The sequence below is a fragment of the Dermacentor andersoni genome, chromosome 4 (genome assembly GCF_023375885.2).
Source record: "Dermacentor andersoni chromosome 4, qqDerAnde1_hic_scaffold, whole genome shotgun sequence".
In the NCBI taxonomy this organism is placed as follows: domain Eukaryota; kingdom Metazoa; phylum Arthropoda; class Arachnida; order Ixodida; family Ixodidae; genus Dermacentor; species Dermacentor andersoni.
Genome location: NC_092817.1, coordinates 36,840,287 through 36,856,428, shown reverse-complemented (window position 1 = coordinate 36,856,428; position 16,142 = coordinate 36,840,287). Strand labels below are relative to the sequence as shown.

The 16,142-nt window shown below is 43.0% G+C and overlaps 1 protein-coding gene across 1 annotated transcript in view; it reads right to left on the bottom strand.

Annotated features, from left to right (window-relative positions):
• Dis3 (exosome complex exonuclease RRP44-like protein Dis3) overlaps nucleotides 1-16,084 on the bottom strand; it is a 43,381-nt gene extending 27,297 nt beyond the window's left edge. Inside the window, exons 1-11 of the mRNA XM_050184021.2 lie at nucleotides 15,717-16,084; nucleotides 15,417-15,574; nucleotides 15,160-15,338; nucleotides 14,989-15,068; nucleotides 14,657-14,818; nucleotides 13,164-13,304; nucleotides 12,422-12,556; nucleotides 11,377-11,514; nucleotides 10,063-10,209; nucleotides 7,248-7,364; nucleotides 88-189 (exon numbers count right to left, since the gene is read on the bottom strand). Of these exons, the coding sequence (XP_050039978.1) occupies nucleotides 88-189; nucleotides 7,248-7,364; nucleotides 10,063-10,209; nucleotides 11,377-11,514; nucleotides 12,422-12,556; nucleotides 13,164-13,304; nucleotides 14,657-14,818; nucleotides 14,989-15,068; nucleotides 15,160-15,338; nucleotides 15,417-15,574; nucleotides 15,717-15,935 (1,578 nt within the window). The 5' untranslated portion in view covers nucleotides 15,936-16,084. The remainder of the gene's footprint in view (nucleotides 1-87; nucleotides 190-7,247; nucleotides 7,365-10,062; nucleotides 10,210-11,376; nucleotides 11,515-12,421; nucleotides 12,557-13,163; nucleotides 13,305-14,656; nucleotides 14,819-14,988; nucleotides 15,069-15,159; nucleotides 15,339-15,416; nucleotides 15,575-15,716) is intronic.
• Between the last annotated feature and the right edge of the window lie 58 nt (nucleotides 16,085-16,142).

Here is a 16,142-nt window from a genome sequence, read left to right as displayed (position 1 = left end):
ACAGAACACGGGGTAATAAAGATAAAGCAAAGCAAGCACACGCTCAAGGGCACCACGGTTCCCGCATATGCACAAGTGGCAGCTAACCTGGTCCACCAAGTAAACAGTGGTGCCTCTGTTGGCTGCTTCTTGGTCCAAGGCTGTACCAGGTCGCACAAAGTGGGAGACGTCAGCAATATGGACTCCGACCTGCAGATGCAAGGCTTGTTGATGCAGTAAAATCAATTGCAGGGATGTGTGAATATTTGAAAAGTTCGAATATTATGGAATATTATATTTTTATTATTCGTATTCGATTCGTAAAATACATATTCGAAAATGTTCCAATATAGGTTTGATACGAACATTTGAATCAAATTGAATATACTGCTGCCTGTGTAGGAGCAAACACAGTTCTTAGCATTTGTTTTTATCTAATCAAAGAATACTGGGGTGATTTTGTGCCGATTTTTTTAATGATTTCGTACTGCTAGCGAAAATTTGCCTGTAAAGCACACCTAGCCACTAAATGGCTAAACATTGCGGGAAAGCCAGCTTCTAAGAAGCAAGGGGCAAGGGTTTGCAAACTGCGAGTGGGCACTTTTTTTTTTTTTTTTGCAGCACCACCCCTAATTCTGAGCATATTGCTTGACAGCAAGTGCGATGAGTGACGACTGGCACAGGGTTAAATGCCTCCAATTCTACAGGCATTTAATGCGATGTAACAAGGCACAGGCTGGCGAAGACAGCTAGTGGGAATTTACTAAATTTTCCAAGTTAACATGAGCCAAATACACAATGTTTTAGTATAACGGCTTACTAGTCCAGTTTTTTAACATTGACAATGTAATTGCAATGTTCCAAAATAACAAATTAACTCAACTTGCTCATAAATGCATGTGCATATTTTCATTCAATATTAGATTTGGTATTCGAAGATAAGTATACATATTTGATTCGTATACGAAAATTTTGATATTTGCACACCCTATTAATTTGTGATGCAAAGAGCAATTTCTTTTAGGCAGTTTATGCCTTGAAAAAATTGTTTTCTTCCCATCAGCAACACAATATCAGTGCCAGAGTTCAAAGACCCCTTACTGATTTTATGTTTACCGGCAACTGCAGCTTATGTAACTGTTACATTTATCGGGAAATGCTGGCTACGAACGCTATGCACGAAGGCAAGCTTTATGGTAGAAACGCAGCCTCTTGCATGGGTTGATCTCCTGTTATTGTTTTGTACTTTTAATATTTCAATCTGATAAGAGCTAAACTAACATAAAGAACATGCAGTGACGGCGTCTTTTTCCATTACATTTGTTTGTGGGCTGCCATTCTCAAAATTCCAAGGAATAACTTTGTAAAGAATGAAAGACAAGGTATGAGCAACTTTGGAGGCATAGGAGTGGTTGGGTATGTGTGGTTCGGAATTTGGTTAAAAATTCTTTTTGGCGATACGACGTCCGACACCGATGTGAGACGCCGACGCGCGACGCCAACGCTGACGTCCGATTTTCTATAACACAGGCTGCTTAACGCTATCGTGTTAACTCACAACATACAGTTGAACACAGATACTTAGTTATTGCTCATAGGTCAGCGCATTCACTCACGCATACATTCCTCCATATTCACTCATTTCACAAGTGTGAGTGAGTGATGAGGGGTGTGAATTGTCATGAATCTGGAGAGGAGTGAGTGTCAGTAAGTGTGTCTGAAGAGAGTGGAGAAAATGAAACCGTTCAACTGCCCGTGCCGTTGTAAAGGGTAACGTCAATGAGTTCTCTTTTCCAAATATCAAATAGAAGTGGACAAGCAGCATTTTCTTTCATCTTACAATGCCTTACAATGATCTTCTTAGTACGAGTGGTTGAGAAGTAGTGAAATAAAATATAATGAGGAGTGCCTTTGTCATCGGGCTAGTACTTGAGTGTCCCGGGGGAGTCTCTAATCGTGTCCCGCATTTACCTCAATTTCTCTGTTACTAAAGCTCTCTTCGTGATAAAAGTGCTGCCTTAGGCATTCTCAAGAACTAATCTATCCCTTTAGCTTGACTTAATATTTGCCTTTAGTGTCCCTTAAAGAAAGGGACAATAACAATTTTTGGGGGTTAGAATACAGTAATACCTCATTAATTCATTAACGAATTTTCGATAGAAGCAAAGTTGTGCAAATTGCCGTGAAAAATCGAGTTCTTTCAAAAAATAATATCACCACTTACCAGCTCTTCAACAGCAGCTTCTAATCTTGCTTTTGTAAGGGTTTGAAAGGTTTTGAGGCACACCCATTTCATTTAGCAGAAAATAACTGCGTAATGCTGGTCTGCTCTGCGGTCACACTCGGGCCTAGGAAGGTGTCCTTTAGTTCCTCGACGCATCGCATGAGCCGATCTTCCCTGCTGCTGCACTCAACCTTATTTCGCAAGAAGCACTGCAAATTCCTCGTTTCGACAGATGTCAGCACCTCTTGAGGTGGTTTGTTGTCGTCGCCATCGTCTTCGCCGTGCCCTCCACTTGTGGCCATTACAACAATTTCAACGTCCGTAAGCTCTCCTGTCATTGGCACATCCTGCTCGCACAGTGCGTACTTGTAAAAGGTCACGTCGCTTTCGGTGGCACCGTTACCGGCAAGCTTTATCACCTCTTGGCAGAGTTCCTCACAATCTGTGAATTCATCTGTCTCAACCTCTGGCAAACTGGTGGCACGTGAAAATCCCGCATGTGCAAAGCAGTTGGCAATAGCCGCTGCATGAACTTGCTGTCAAGCACTGCAAAGGAGATGTACTGCTCCCAGCAAGTCAACTTCGTACCCTTTGCCATTTTCATATGATAATAAAATTCTATGAAGCAGGCTCTTTCTCTATATCTTGTGGGCAAGTTCAATCACACCTTGATCCATCGGCTGCAGCACAGAGGCCTTGTTTGCAGGCGGAAACTCTACTGTCACTGCCTCCAAGTTACAGTCAAACCTCGATATACTGAACACCGCGGTGATTGCGAAATAGTTCGATATAGACAGAATTCGATATATAAAACCACATAAAAAATGCGTCAGAAATATCTGCAAATAAATCAATGAATCAAGGGCACGATCAGGGATCATTGTTTGGAGCATGCGTTCTCTTGCGCTGCATGCAATTGGCCTAGGTCGCGCCGACTTCGTCCGCCACGCGAAGTCGGGGCTGTCTAGGCCAATTGAACGCTCTGAACAACGATCCCCGATCGCACCACAATCGTGGCGCAGTAAATACTCACTTGAAGCTTCACACAAAGTATTTATTTATTTGGCTGAAAAGACTGCAGCAGTGTAGCCTACTTCTTATTGGCAGCCGTGTGCTTAAACACGGAGTCCTCAACATAGTCTAAACGATCCACAAGTGATAGGCCGGTGCCCTCTATTGCGCTGCAGTAGTGGCAAAGAAGGGCCAAAGCAGCTACAGCCTCAGTTGAAGTCGGGAGCTGGGGAATATCAGCGCTTGCGGGATCAACCTCGACAGCATCTTCATTTGGCCACTACTTCCGCTGCAATCTCCGCGTCCCTCAATCGAAGCATTTTGAAACACTGTCAATAACAAAGTATTAAGTGGCATCTGCCAAGGTATCTATGAGTAAGCCCAGTGAGCGCGCACTGTCGTGGGCCCTTGTGAATGCAAACCGCCAGTTTTTGCGAGGCGCAGCGAGACGCGGCAAGCGCAGAGCGTGGCATCGAGGACGAGTCAGTGCGGCAAAAGCAATGCGTCATTGACGTTGTTGAACTAGACAAGCTGCCACATGTGAACGCCGCTACGTTCAAACGGCGCTCTCGGCGCGATCGATGTGTATAGTGCGCAGTAGTCGGGAACGCCCATCGCGCCACCGCTATATTCAAGGGTGTTACGAGAAAGCTCACCGCCTGTTAACAGAGTGCACGTAGTCTGGGATGGCGGAGTTCGATATGTTTATCTTACGTCCGACTCCATTCCGAATAAAAATTTAAAAATGCATGCGATTTTCCAGGTAACATAGAAAGTGTCCGATATATGCAATAATTCGATATATCCATGTTCAATATATTGAGGTTTGACTCTATTTTACCGTGGCCTGGGCCATTGTCCACAATGAACAGAACTGTCCTGTTGTTCTTAGCCATCTTGCTATTGATGGCGTGAACATACTCTTCGAAAAAAGTTGTCATCCCCGCTGCTTTATTGACTCTATAGATCACAGCATTCGGCAGTCTGGCATTTCGAAAGCATTTAGGCTTAAGTGCTTTGCCAATTATCAGTAAAGGCATCTTTTCATCATCTGTTGCATTGGCTCCGAAAAGGACTGGTACTCTGTCCTTTCGCTGCTTCCCTTCTACGCACGCTACACCCTTCGGTGTGAAAGTGCGGCTTCACAACATCTTATAGAAGAGTGCTGCCTTGTCAAGGTTAAAATGTCTCTGTTGGCCTAACTCTTTTGCAATTCGGCGAGCCAGTTGCTGCGCCAATTGTCCACAGTGGCTGCATCGACAGTGCCGCTATCACCGTGCACAGACTTAGACACCACACTGTTCCTTTTTTCTTTGAATCGGTCAAACCAGCTGCTGCTGCAGCTGAAGTCTGTGCAGTCCGTTTGCAAGGCCAGAGCGTCTGCCTTCTCCATCATTAGGGATGTGGTGACGAGAAGGTTGGCCACTCTGGCATTTCGCAGACACACCATCAACGACGCTTCAACGTCCGGGAACTTCAAGCCTCGAACCCGCTTCTGCTGGCTAGAGGAGCTCTGTTGGTATCCATCGAGCACCTTCTGCTTGTTCTTGAGCACCGTCGGAAGTGTACACAAAGGGATGCCGAATTCTTGAGCAATGCTCGATCCTGTTCGGCCTCCTTTCTCCACTTCCTTAATTAGGGCTACCTTCCTTTCTAGTGTTAGCGACTTGCACAGCTTTAGTGGTGCCATGCTCGTCGCACTCACGCTAAGTTGCCGCTCCTCACAGCCAACGAAAAATACTTGAACGAAAAATCCGCGCCGTGTCACATGACGTGCCACAGGGTCGCTTGACAAAGTTGATATGCCGCTAGGCTTGGACTTCACATTCGGGGAAAGCATCAGCTTTGCGGAAGGTGCGGCTAAAGGAGAAAAAAAATTGAGAGACCTTGGGCGCGGCTACATAGTGCGAATCTTGTGAAACGGTCCGGCGGCGGAATTTTCGTCCCCCTCTCAGTCCAGATTTCAAGATATCCGCAGTTTGGGCCAAGAATACTTCCGAGATAAAGGGCAACAAATACATGGGACGTATACGAAATGGTTCGGTGCTGCGGAAAATTTCGACTTGGACAATTTTTCGAGATATGCAAGTTTAAGTCAACGAGGGTTTACTGTATTTCGCATAGTAAAAAGTGTCTTTCGAATGAAATTGAACACTAACCAATTCAAAGTTCCGACTATTCACACACTACTATACAAAAGCAAAGAGTTTTTTGCTTGTTTTCGTGGTCAGCGGTTGGAAATCTGTGGTGGTTCTCACTGCTGATACAAAGGTGCCGATGCAAGCGGCGCATGCTCTCGCTTGGCCAAGTTGGAAGGCGCATTTGTTATCACATGCTAACTGCAGTCAACTACTGATTTTTCAGACATGCCCAATAATTTTGACACTTTTAGGGGTGTGCGAATACTCTAAACTTTCGAATAACGAATCAAATAGTGTCCTATTCGATTCGGTCTTGAATCGAATAGTCAATATTTGTAAATGTAAATTTTTTCAAATACTTTTCGTATATATTTCGAAACGTCGACTGCGTCCAAATAAACATAGAATGGGACCAAAAGTATGGTAAGTTCTAACCCCCGCAGGCATAGAAGTATAGACATAAAACTTGCATAGTGGAGCTGGCTACGTCGTTTGGGTGGTCATACAGTGGAATTCCGATAAATGGAAATCGCTTAACCGGAACTACCTCGTTAAACGGAACGCCATCCTCATGGTTGGTTGGTTTTGTATTCATGGAATTGTATTCAACTTTGTCTCTCAGTAAATGGAACTCCTCATAAACAGAACCAATTTCCCTGGTCCCTTGAGGTTCCTAAAGAGAGTCCCCTGTATTTTACAGGCTGTACCACGATAATTCACACTCTCTGAAGAGTTCTATGCACGCGAAGAGGCTACTTGTTTGCTCGTAATGCTACATTTGTGCTTTGTGCTCCATTTGCTCCATTTGTGCGGGTTTCCGCAAAACTATTAAGTCAAATTCTTGCCTTTGCTTCATGTTGTCGACAAATTCGCTAGCCGCCTGGTTAGCTCAGATGGTGGAGTGGCTGCCCCGGAAAGGCAGTGGTCCCGGGTTCGAGTCCCGGACCAGGACGAATTTTTCTTCAACTGTGAGGCTTTTCTTTTGAGGAACCCGTATGGGTTTCCTTTGTAGCAATTGCTACAGACGGGTGGATGTCTGATTTTTCTTTTATTAATGATGCATAATGTACTATATAAGACAGAAACTTGCTAACTTTAAGAATACCGGGACATGAACATCGTTTCATATCAGTTGTGACTATGCCAGTTCATTACACAAAAACTATTCAAACATTATTCAACATTAGATTAGATTCACTTTTGGCACTATTCGATTTGATTCCGTCTCAAAAATCACTATTCGTACACACCTAGACACTCACTGGCAGGCCCTTAGATCTATTCCGGACGTGCCTGTGGCGATTTGAGCCCTTGGGCGCTGTAAAAGGCATACATTCATTTTTTCTGACTGCCCAATAGTTCGGACTTTTTCACGGCCCCTAGGGAGATTGAAAAATCGGACTTTGATTGTACTGTCTGTTTGTGGCGTTTAGATGCATGTGCTGTCGCATGAGAGCTCTGGGGGGCATGCAAACATTTACATGATGTGGTGAAGTGCTTGGGACGCTCAACTCGCATCCAAAGGCAAAAGCAGTTGGCTGGAAACATCGACTGGAAGAAAGGAGGGTTCAACATGGTATCCTTGGACCAGTATTCTCTCAGAGCCTTTTTCCACACCAGGCCCATCAAAAGCACAACCGCTAGAAAGCAGTCAACATCGGCAACATCCATCTCCAGCCATATTTACATCGTACATATAGAAGTCTCGAACTCTCAAAGGGTTAATAAAGCAAATAGCTTTTTAGGAGCATTCACTTACATTGAGCATCACTGTCCATGGCTTCTGCGCAATTTTTTTGACGCTACTCAGTTACTAATAACTAGTGGTGTATGGCACTGGTAAGGCAGGTGTGCTTGTGCTCCTCAGTGAGTGAACTCATCAACAAGCTTACCTCGTAGTTTCCACTGGGAAGCTCCCTGCAGTGCAAGGCATCGTCAATGTCTGTGCAACCTGGAGGGTCCACACTGCATATGCACAGGTGACGCAGGTCTTTGCGGCCTTGCTCCTCCTGCCACAGAAAGAAAAAAGAAAGCCTCATCATCAGTTGGTTCCAGCTTGGTTCATAGTTTCCCTCAAGCTAGTGAGCTTTGTATAGCCAAATACAATGCCAATCAAATGCAATTCCATGTTATGCTATTGCTTAAATTCAAGTCATGCCAGAAGTAACTAGAGGTAACAGAGATGTTTCTGGTTTAGCAATTGGTGTTGGAATATTTGTTCAAGCAGAACTAAACATTTGTTTATTTAGTAGGCGAACTTCGTTTTTCCTTACTGCTCCAGATTAAGCCTATAAAATTTTTCATATCCATATTTACTTGCATAATGATGCACTTTTTTTCCCCAAAAGTAAGTGCAAAGTTGGGGGGTGCATTCATTATATGGGGTAAATTTTGAGCACTTCTTTTTTCAGCAGCCACCTTTAAAAAAGTCAGATTTGCCTGAAATACGAACGATCGATTGCAATAGCAAATGTGTAGACAGCTACACGAAGTAAGGATAGTAGTTTTATCAGCCATATAAACTTGCAAACATTCGCTTCAGCACAAAGCCGCCATAGACAGAGCAGACTGCTTTGAAGGTAAGGCATGCCATGGCCGCGCAATTCGCAGTTGCTGGCAGAGTAATATGCCGTGCCCCCCGGCGCCATGCGCGCGACAGAAGACAGCACGTTTCCTTCCCGCTTTTCTCCCTTGTACACGGGAGATTGAGCCGTGATCATCGTTGCCGTGCAATACGCAGTTGCTGCCAGAGTACAACAACACCGGCCCCCCTCCCCTTGAGGCCTTTTGCATGACGAAAGACAGTGAGATTGAGCCACAATTGTCTGCTTACCTCACGTGCTTTCACTCACACCCACACCATGCGGTGTGCGGCGGCGATGACAGTGGCAAAAATTCGCCTGGAGCATCCATATAATTGCTATCGCAATTAAAGTAAGAGACATGGTACGATTCGGCGTCCGACACAATCGCACCCGCCAGATGCCATCTCAGACGCCGAATCGTAACACGTGTCTCCTACTTCATGGCCGCAAGTTCAGGGTGCAATCATTATGCGAGAAAAAAAAAAGACACTTCTTGATTGGGAAAGTTGGAGCTGTGTTCATTACGCGAGTAAATACAGTAACATACTGTTTCATCCATACTAAAAAAAATACAATGTGCCCCATAACCCCCAACATTCCATAAGATTATTTAGGCTCCTGCATAAAAGCCTGTAAGATCCGAAATGATCACCTGGAATTATTGGCGACAGAGGTTATGGGGCAGATGGAACTTATATTAGGGTGTGTACATGTGACAACATGGCAGGACATGATGCAAATAGTTTTAGTTGTGAGCTACTGCAAACAAACACGAAAGAGCCCTGCCAATATGGTTAAAGAGTACCTTCTTCAAATAAATGTTGTTAGTTGGTTTTACAGGTTCCACCACCAAGTTCCATCACCCTTTAATTTCAATAAAGAGAGCATAGTAGAAAAAAATATTTAAATGACTAAAACGCACCCACTGCAGAAGGAGAAAGAAAATTTAAGTGGCGAAAAATGACAACAGTGCAGACAGAAACAATTAAGCACGCATGTACACAAATGCTGTTGCTATCAGTTGTCATGCCAAGCACATAATGTTTCATGACTACTTCAATGACCTTTAAAGGGAAAGAAAAGTATGCGTGAACGATTTTTCATCAGTCAATTGCTTGGACTTGACTTTTCCCAGCTGTGAAGGCAAAGCTATAAAACTGTGTGCAATAATGCCTCTGGAAATATACCTGCATTTTCGTGTTTTAACATGAGAAACATAATACATAACTGTTTCAGTATTTACTGTAGCATGCAATTTGAAACAAGACATAATTATGTGCCAATCAGACTTTACATATTTTTTTAGCTTGCTCTTTTAGGTTTTGGCACACAAGGGATCGTCCACATTTCACAGATTTTTTTTTTCAAAAATGAAATGGCATCTGCATCACCTGGTGACCATTTGTTTTCACCAACTAGCCACACTGCCTGTCTTAAAGACTTATGACAAACTACAGCAAACAGCTGTCAAAATAGATAAAACAAATGACTTGAAATACTGATGCTGCAGTAATTTTGGCTCCCTTCATAAAATTAAATGTGGTACAAATAGTCAGATAAACTGAACAGGCACCAAACTCAGCCAGACTATATCTGGTATAGCACTCATACATCTGCAGAGAACTCGACTCCGTAGCTTCACTATCAATGCCAGAAACAGTTGTGAGCAACTTGTATACTGAAGCCTTCTGAACATTATTGCCACACTGGCTGGGCTACTGTCCCATAAACTGCCAAGTCAGTAAGAACAGAACACTGCTGTTCCCAAAGGTAGAGAAGATTTTATCAAAAAAATGCAGAGAGGTTGTCCTGGGGTAATGCATAGTCCTCCAGCCTACTACTCTTCTCAGAATCTTGCTGCACCCTTCAGCCTTTCCTGCCCTATTATACGCTCATAAAGCTGGCCATTCACGCAAAACAGAAAAAAGGAATGGGTTAAACCCAGTGCAAGTAAGGTCAATTAAATCACACATCAATTCTGGACCACCCTCAAACTTACAAAAGCAATGTACTAGCAGTATTGTCACAAATGTAATCACTCACTTATGCTAAAAATTATGGTTACTACCAGCCAAAATGGTATTTTACAAAAACAAAATTTTACGATATAGCCAGCGCATACCTTAGGCCCAATAGTCCAAGGAGTAGAGGGAAGGCAGTCAAGTACAGCCCGTGAAAAGCACTGGTGTGGAATGTCATGCTCTAACAGAAGGACTTGGTTCTCAGTGGCCCTGTCTCCAATTTCACCAAGAGCGCGCACCAAATGGCCCTGGAAGAAAGTATAAATGAGAACAAACGCTAGCAGCATGTTGCAGTCACAAAATTCACTAAGAAGGCATTGGAGGGCCACTCAACATACATCATCCCTTCGTAAGTTTTGCAATGTCTAGTGCCCGAGTGTGCCTGTGTAGTGTTACTTCAGCTACCGTGGTTTTCAAGCAAACACTCATTAACATGAAATGCCTAATTGCTATCTTTTATCTGCAAGACAATTCAAAACTGTCACTCAATCTGAATCTTCATACATCGATCTTAAACTCTAACATTTAGGTTGCAGCGTATATACTATGTGCCATAGTTACTGAACTCTAAAATGCAGATGACCAAAATTTTTCTGCAAGTTAGAATCAAAATTAAGAGTGCAGAAATGAGGTTCCACAAACCACACTCTATCCTCATTGGCATCAAGCCTGTACCACAAGGAATCGGGAATTCGTCCTGCATATGAAACGATGCTGCATACATCATGCACATTACGCAACAGTCGTGTGCTGCATCTGTATCCATCAAACATTGGCATGGCATAATTTGATAGGAAAAGCCAAGGCAAGCAGCACCAAGTACAAATGAGACATTGATGAAACAGTCAGGCTCACGAATACAAATAATCTGCTTACCATACGAACGCCACAACTGGTTATTCTTTGTGCGCGAGTAAAAAGCAGTCATTGATTACTTCTTACAAGACATGCAATGACTCTAGGCCTCACAGGAAGCCAGCGGTGATGGACCCCTGCATCACATAGGCAACTTTTATGACCTGCAGACGACTTGGAAAAATTATTGGCAAATTCATTGTTTTACAGATTCATCATGTGTTTTTGTTGTTCGATCTACAAGAAGCCACCTACATGAAACAACATCAAAAGGCAGAATTTCGCTAGCATTACATTTCATATTATGCTAAGTCCTTTCAGACACAAACACCACCTAAAAGGGCACATGGTCATGTCTGTACCTAATATGCAAAGATAACTGCATCACTATAAAGAGTTTATTTCTTTTTTCAGTGAAAGCAAAAGTCAATGATACAGAAGAAGCAAAAGCAATGAGTTGAAGCTGTCACGTTTCCTTTGCTATGGCCTAGAAAATGTGGGACTGGACATCTGAAATATCACAGGCAGGGAGCTATCAGTCCTGAAGCATCTCCACTCACCAGTGGGTATCGAGAGTCTCTCGGCCAACTGTCAATGGAGACCACAATGCGTTGATGGCACAGGGTCTCTGCTTGCCGTGTCTCAATGCGTATCTTGGGGATTCTTCGTTCAGCCGGCACAAATAAATGCCGGGTAGCCTGAGCACAAGTAGCAAAAACATCAGCATCATCCACAATGTGCTGGGATGCACTACACAGACTTGCTGTGCTGCGGGCACCGACATACTAAATCTGAGTGCGTGTGTGTGTGTGCATGTGTGTATAACACATCCAAATATCACTGCACAAGGCACTACTTCCCAGTATACTTGAGACACAGTGGTACCGCTTGCTATTACAACAAAAGGTTTCCCATAGAAAGTATCTGGAGCTGCAGTGGTTCCTTCCAAAAGTGTGTGTGATAAATTTTAAAGAGAATCTTTTTTATCTGTAGCACAGGTTCAGATATATTGGCAATGTTAATAATTGAAAGAAGTGGCGTAAAAATGAAAAAAATGACGCAAAAGAGAGAAAAATGTGAAACGAATGTCTTAGAAAGCAGTTCTCACTTAACGGTAACGAGTCACAGTAACTACTACTTTTTTTGTGTCCTTGCTTTTCTTGTTGGGTGAGGAAGAGGGAGAAGAGGCGTGCTTGCTGAATGCCAACAATGAGCATATGCTACCACTGTGAGGCAAAATCACATCAGTTGATCAACTAAGCATACATTTGCAGTCTTCCCCATATTTCGTCATAAAGATGACACTTCTGGAAACAAACCATGACTGTCGACAAAGCATAGTTATTTACCATCTTTGTCAAAAATTTCATGCTTAATGGCATGCTCTTATTTCTGCACAAATTCAAATAAAGCAAAGCAACATGTATGTTGCATTACTTGATTGTTTCTGTACTCTTCGTTGCACAAGTGCAGGGATAAAACGCTCTAGAATTTGATCAAACTCCGACTTGTAAAACACATTCCTATTTTATCTTTTTTAGCAACAAACAACAAAGAGTTCCGCAAAAAAGGAGTTAATAAAATTATTAAAGAAAGCTGGCACACCTCTTTGATGGTAGATGGTGCAAGAATCCCACAGTAAGGCCTCCACTTTCGCCTCAGGATGCCCACGATACGACCAGTTGGAACCCGGTTGGATTTGGCAGGAACACGATTTAGCTTCACCGATTCTTCTTCATCCTTATGGAAATAGAGGCATGCTTTGAACATTTGATATCAATCTGCTTTTGATAAGCTGCTTGCACGAGTATAAATATTTTTGACCAGAATTTCAGAGCCATGAAATGCTAAGAACAATGCCCTTCAAAAGGTGCCATACCGCCAAGGCAGCAATAGAACCTCGTGAATACTCATATAATAGAATGTATTATTACAGGCTCCCCCAGCCTTGCTTCCTAGTACACTCAAGAAAAAGTGCCGAAAGCTCACACGTAAACCACAATTAAGTGAGCTTGCTTTTATGGCACTCACATAAATGACCATCATTACAGCTATTCTATTTTCATCTTTGCGTGCAACAACCTTCAGCCCTTTACACTGAATGTAACGTGTTCTTCTGTTCAATGATGAGTTCACTTATTTTATGGGTATCATCCAACAAAGCTTCCCAGCTAAAGATAAGTCAGAGAAGATCAGAGTTAGTGACAAATTACCAAGCCCACTGCTTATGCACAGGCTGGTTGCATGTAACTGAAAGTCAAATCATTTACTGTCTACACTTACAAGTTTGTCACGTAATTAAAAGATAAGCATAACATATAAAAAAAACATGGGGAATGAGGCTTACTGTTTTATCTTCTTCATCTTGTGTTTCATCCACGAGAACAAGTCCAGATGGTAGTGACCACTTGTCTTCAGGAAGAATCTCCACGACAACTAAGTCCTCATGAACAGCTCTGTTGAGGTTGCTTCTACCTTGGATCAATACCTGTTGGGAATGTATGAAACAAAAATAACAGGTACATAAATCCAATGGCATTTGAAGATGCAAGGCACGGAAAATGTGCTGAATTCGAAAAGCAGACATAGGGGGCCTTTCACACACTGTGATGTGCATAACTATGGCAGGCAAAATCAGTCAATGGCCAGAAAATAACTGTAAATGACAATCTCAAGTTGTATCGAGGACAACTGGGCAAGTCAATGTGGTAACATGGTATGAGTATCATGATTAGTATGAGTAATCTAAGTGTGCTAACAAATTAAAAAAAATGATGACATGGAGTTGTGGCTTGCACACTGGAAGAAAGGAACGAAAAATCAGCTAATCAGTTCACAGTGATATATGCCGAAAAAAGAAAGCTAACAAAAAAGGAAGGAAGAGTTTGTATGTAGGAGACAAGAGAATGAGCCACAGTGAAGAAATTAGTGCCAATGTACCACAGGCAAAGGGTGAAGCCACTGGATATTGTTTTCCAAGCATCACAGTTCTGAATGGGCTATAGCGACTCTCTGCCTTCATGTCTCAGCACATTTCAGATCATGCCACATCATGGTCATCGCCTGATAAGCATCCATGTGCAGTCTCAAAGCTGATGAACAGAGTCGCCAACGTCCTGAACCTGCCATTTGCACTGTCACAATGGCACCTGTCCAAATCCCTGTACCAACACCCCCCCATTGCACCATAAACGTCACTGAACACCTAGCAACCACCATTTATTCACTTTCTGCACTAATGCCAATCTCTTCAAGCTCTCAAACAGACTCTTTTATTGCTGTATGTAGACACATGTGCAAAATTAGAATGTGGTGTTTGTTTTTGCTACACACTATTGTTCATGAATCATAATGTTATAACATACATTAATTTAACTTTTATCTTATCAAATTAAATTGAGGATAAACTGCTGCAATGTACCAGTGTAATGCTGCTCAGAAACTCATACTGATCATTAGTGACTGCCATTACAGCACCCCATCAAGAGTATGATGGAACTCAATAGAAAATTAGTGCAAACAGTTCAAGCAATAAATTATGATTACAATTCTTGGAAAATGAAAGAATGACAATGATCTTGTTACGTAGGTGCCTGAAAGTGAGGGATGACAGGTTCATCTTAGCAAGAATTCCTTGCACACTATCATCAACTCTGGTGGATGATAGATGCAATGCCTCAAAAGACCACACCTCCCCTTTTGACTTCTCTCAAGTACAGCTATTCACTCTCATCTAGGAGCACAAATATTAACCGATGTTGTGAAGTTCTTGCCATTTTCTGAGTGAGCAAAACAATCCAGCACATCATACACACTCAAAATTCAAAAGAGAGAACTTACATTGCGAGATTCTTCATTATCACCCAATACAACATTTCCTTCCAGGTAGTTGTCACGGCTAGCTTGAAACTTTCCCTGTTCAAAACGCCCACTCTTGATGCCAAGGTGCAGTTCTGCCTGAGGCAAGTGTTCAGGATAGATGCAGCGGCGATCAGCATTTTTCTGTTGGAAGCAACAACAGGCACAACACCTGTTAAATACATGTTACAACCAAGGGGAGTGCCCACGAGTACAGTTTTGCAGATTCGCTATTAGCACGCTACTATGTCCTTCGGCAGATATTCAGAAGCACATGAAATGAAAATCAAACGAAATGAGATGAGCCCCCTTACAGCTGCTTCATCAAGTTCCAGTTTTGCAAGCTTGTCCAGGAGGCCGGGATGGTCTTTCAGGCTGCGAACATATTCTGCAACTGCAACGAAGGCAAGGCACAGAGGTAGAGTGCGATCAATACATGACAGGTCCAATGTGTTTGAAGAAATCATGCGACAGGTAATACGCACATGTGCATGCCTTGAGACCCTGTGCCTGCGCCTTGCTGCGATTCTCTTCGTCGTTGGTAAGAAGCACAACATCCACTCTATTTGTCAAGTGCTCGCAGTACCAACTGACGCTCGCGCGGATAGCACGATCATTGCGATCATTGGCACTTTCGCCGGCTTCACGTTCTATGTATGTTTCCCTGGGTGACGCACGGAAATTTGGTCATTCCGCGACCACGAGACAGGTGTGACGAAGGTAATTGCGTGCAGTTACGTACTTGTGATGCTCATTCGTAAAAACAAAGAAGTGCCGATCCTTGTTAGCCAGAATTTCACGGATGGCGTTGTAGCCGGGAGCATGTCGATGTCTTAGCTCTTGCTGGACTGTCTGTAGTATTATGACGTTCTTGAAGACGGCATCTTTTAAAACATCTACCTGCGGATATAATTAAGGATACAGTGCATTAGTTACAATATCCATATTTTGATTGGCAAGCGCTCCGCGAGGGCCGGCTATGACAGTTAGCTTGAGTGATACCCGACAGATTACAAACGGTTAAGAAAACTTGGCTACATACCTGATGCAAAACTACGTTAGTGTCAGGGACAACGTAGTGCGGTGATGGGAAGAGATCGCTAAAACTCTGAGGCAGCGATTCGAGATTGGGATTTTCATGCTTGCATTTCGTACAAAGTTTCGATCCACACCAAATGTCATCCCGAAGGTAGTGTTCTCTGACAACTTTGAGCACGTTCCCTTTCTTGGTTTTTTTTACGAAAGTTTTAGACGTCAGCATGTTCAAGGCTCACCTCATTAGAATCTGTGTGGTCTAAAAAAGTGCTTAAAAATATTAGAAGCGCAATAAAAATGCTACACCAAGATGGCTTCAGTTTTAGCACACTCAAAACATGCTCAAAACACACCGAGATGCCCCGGCATGAATGCTACCGCATCCCTGCAGGCATGGCAATTTAGTCTAAATTCTACCTCCATCCTGCATATT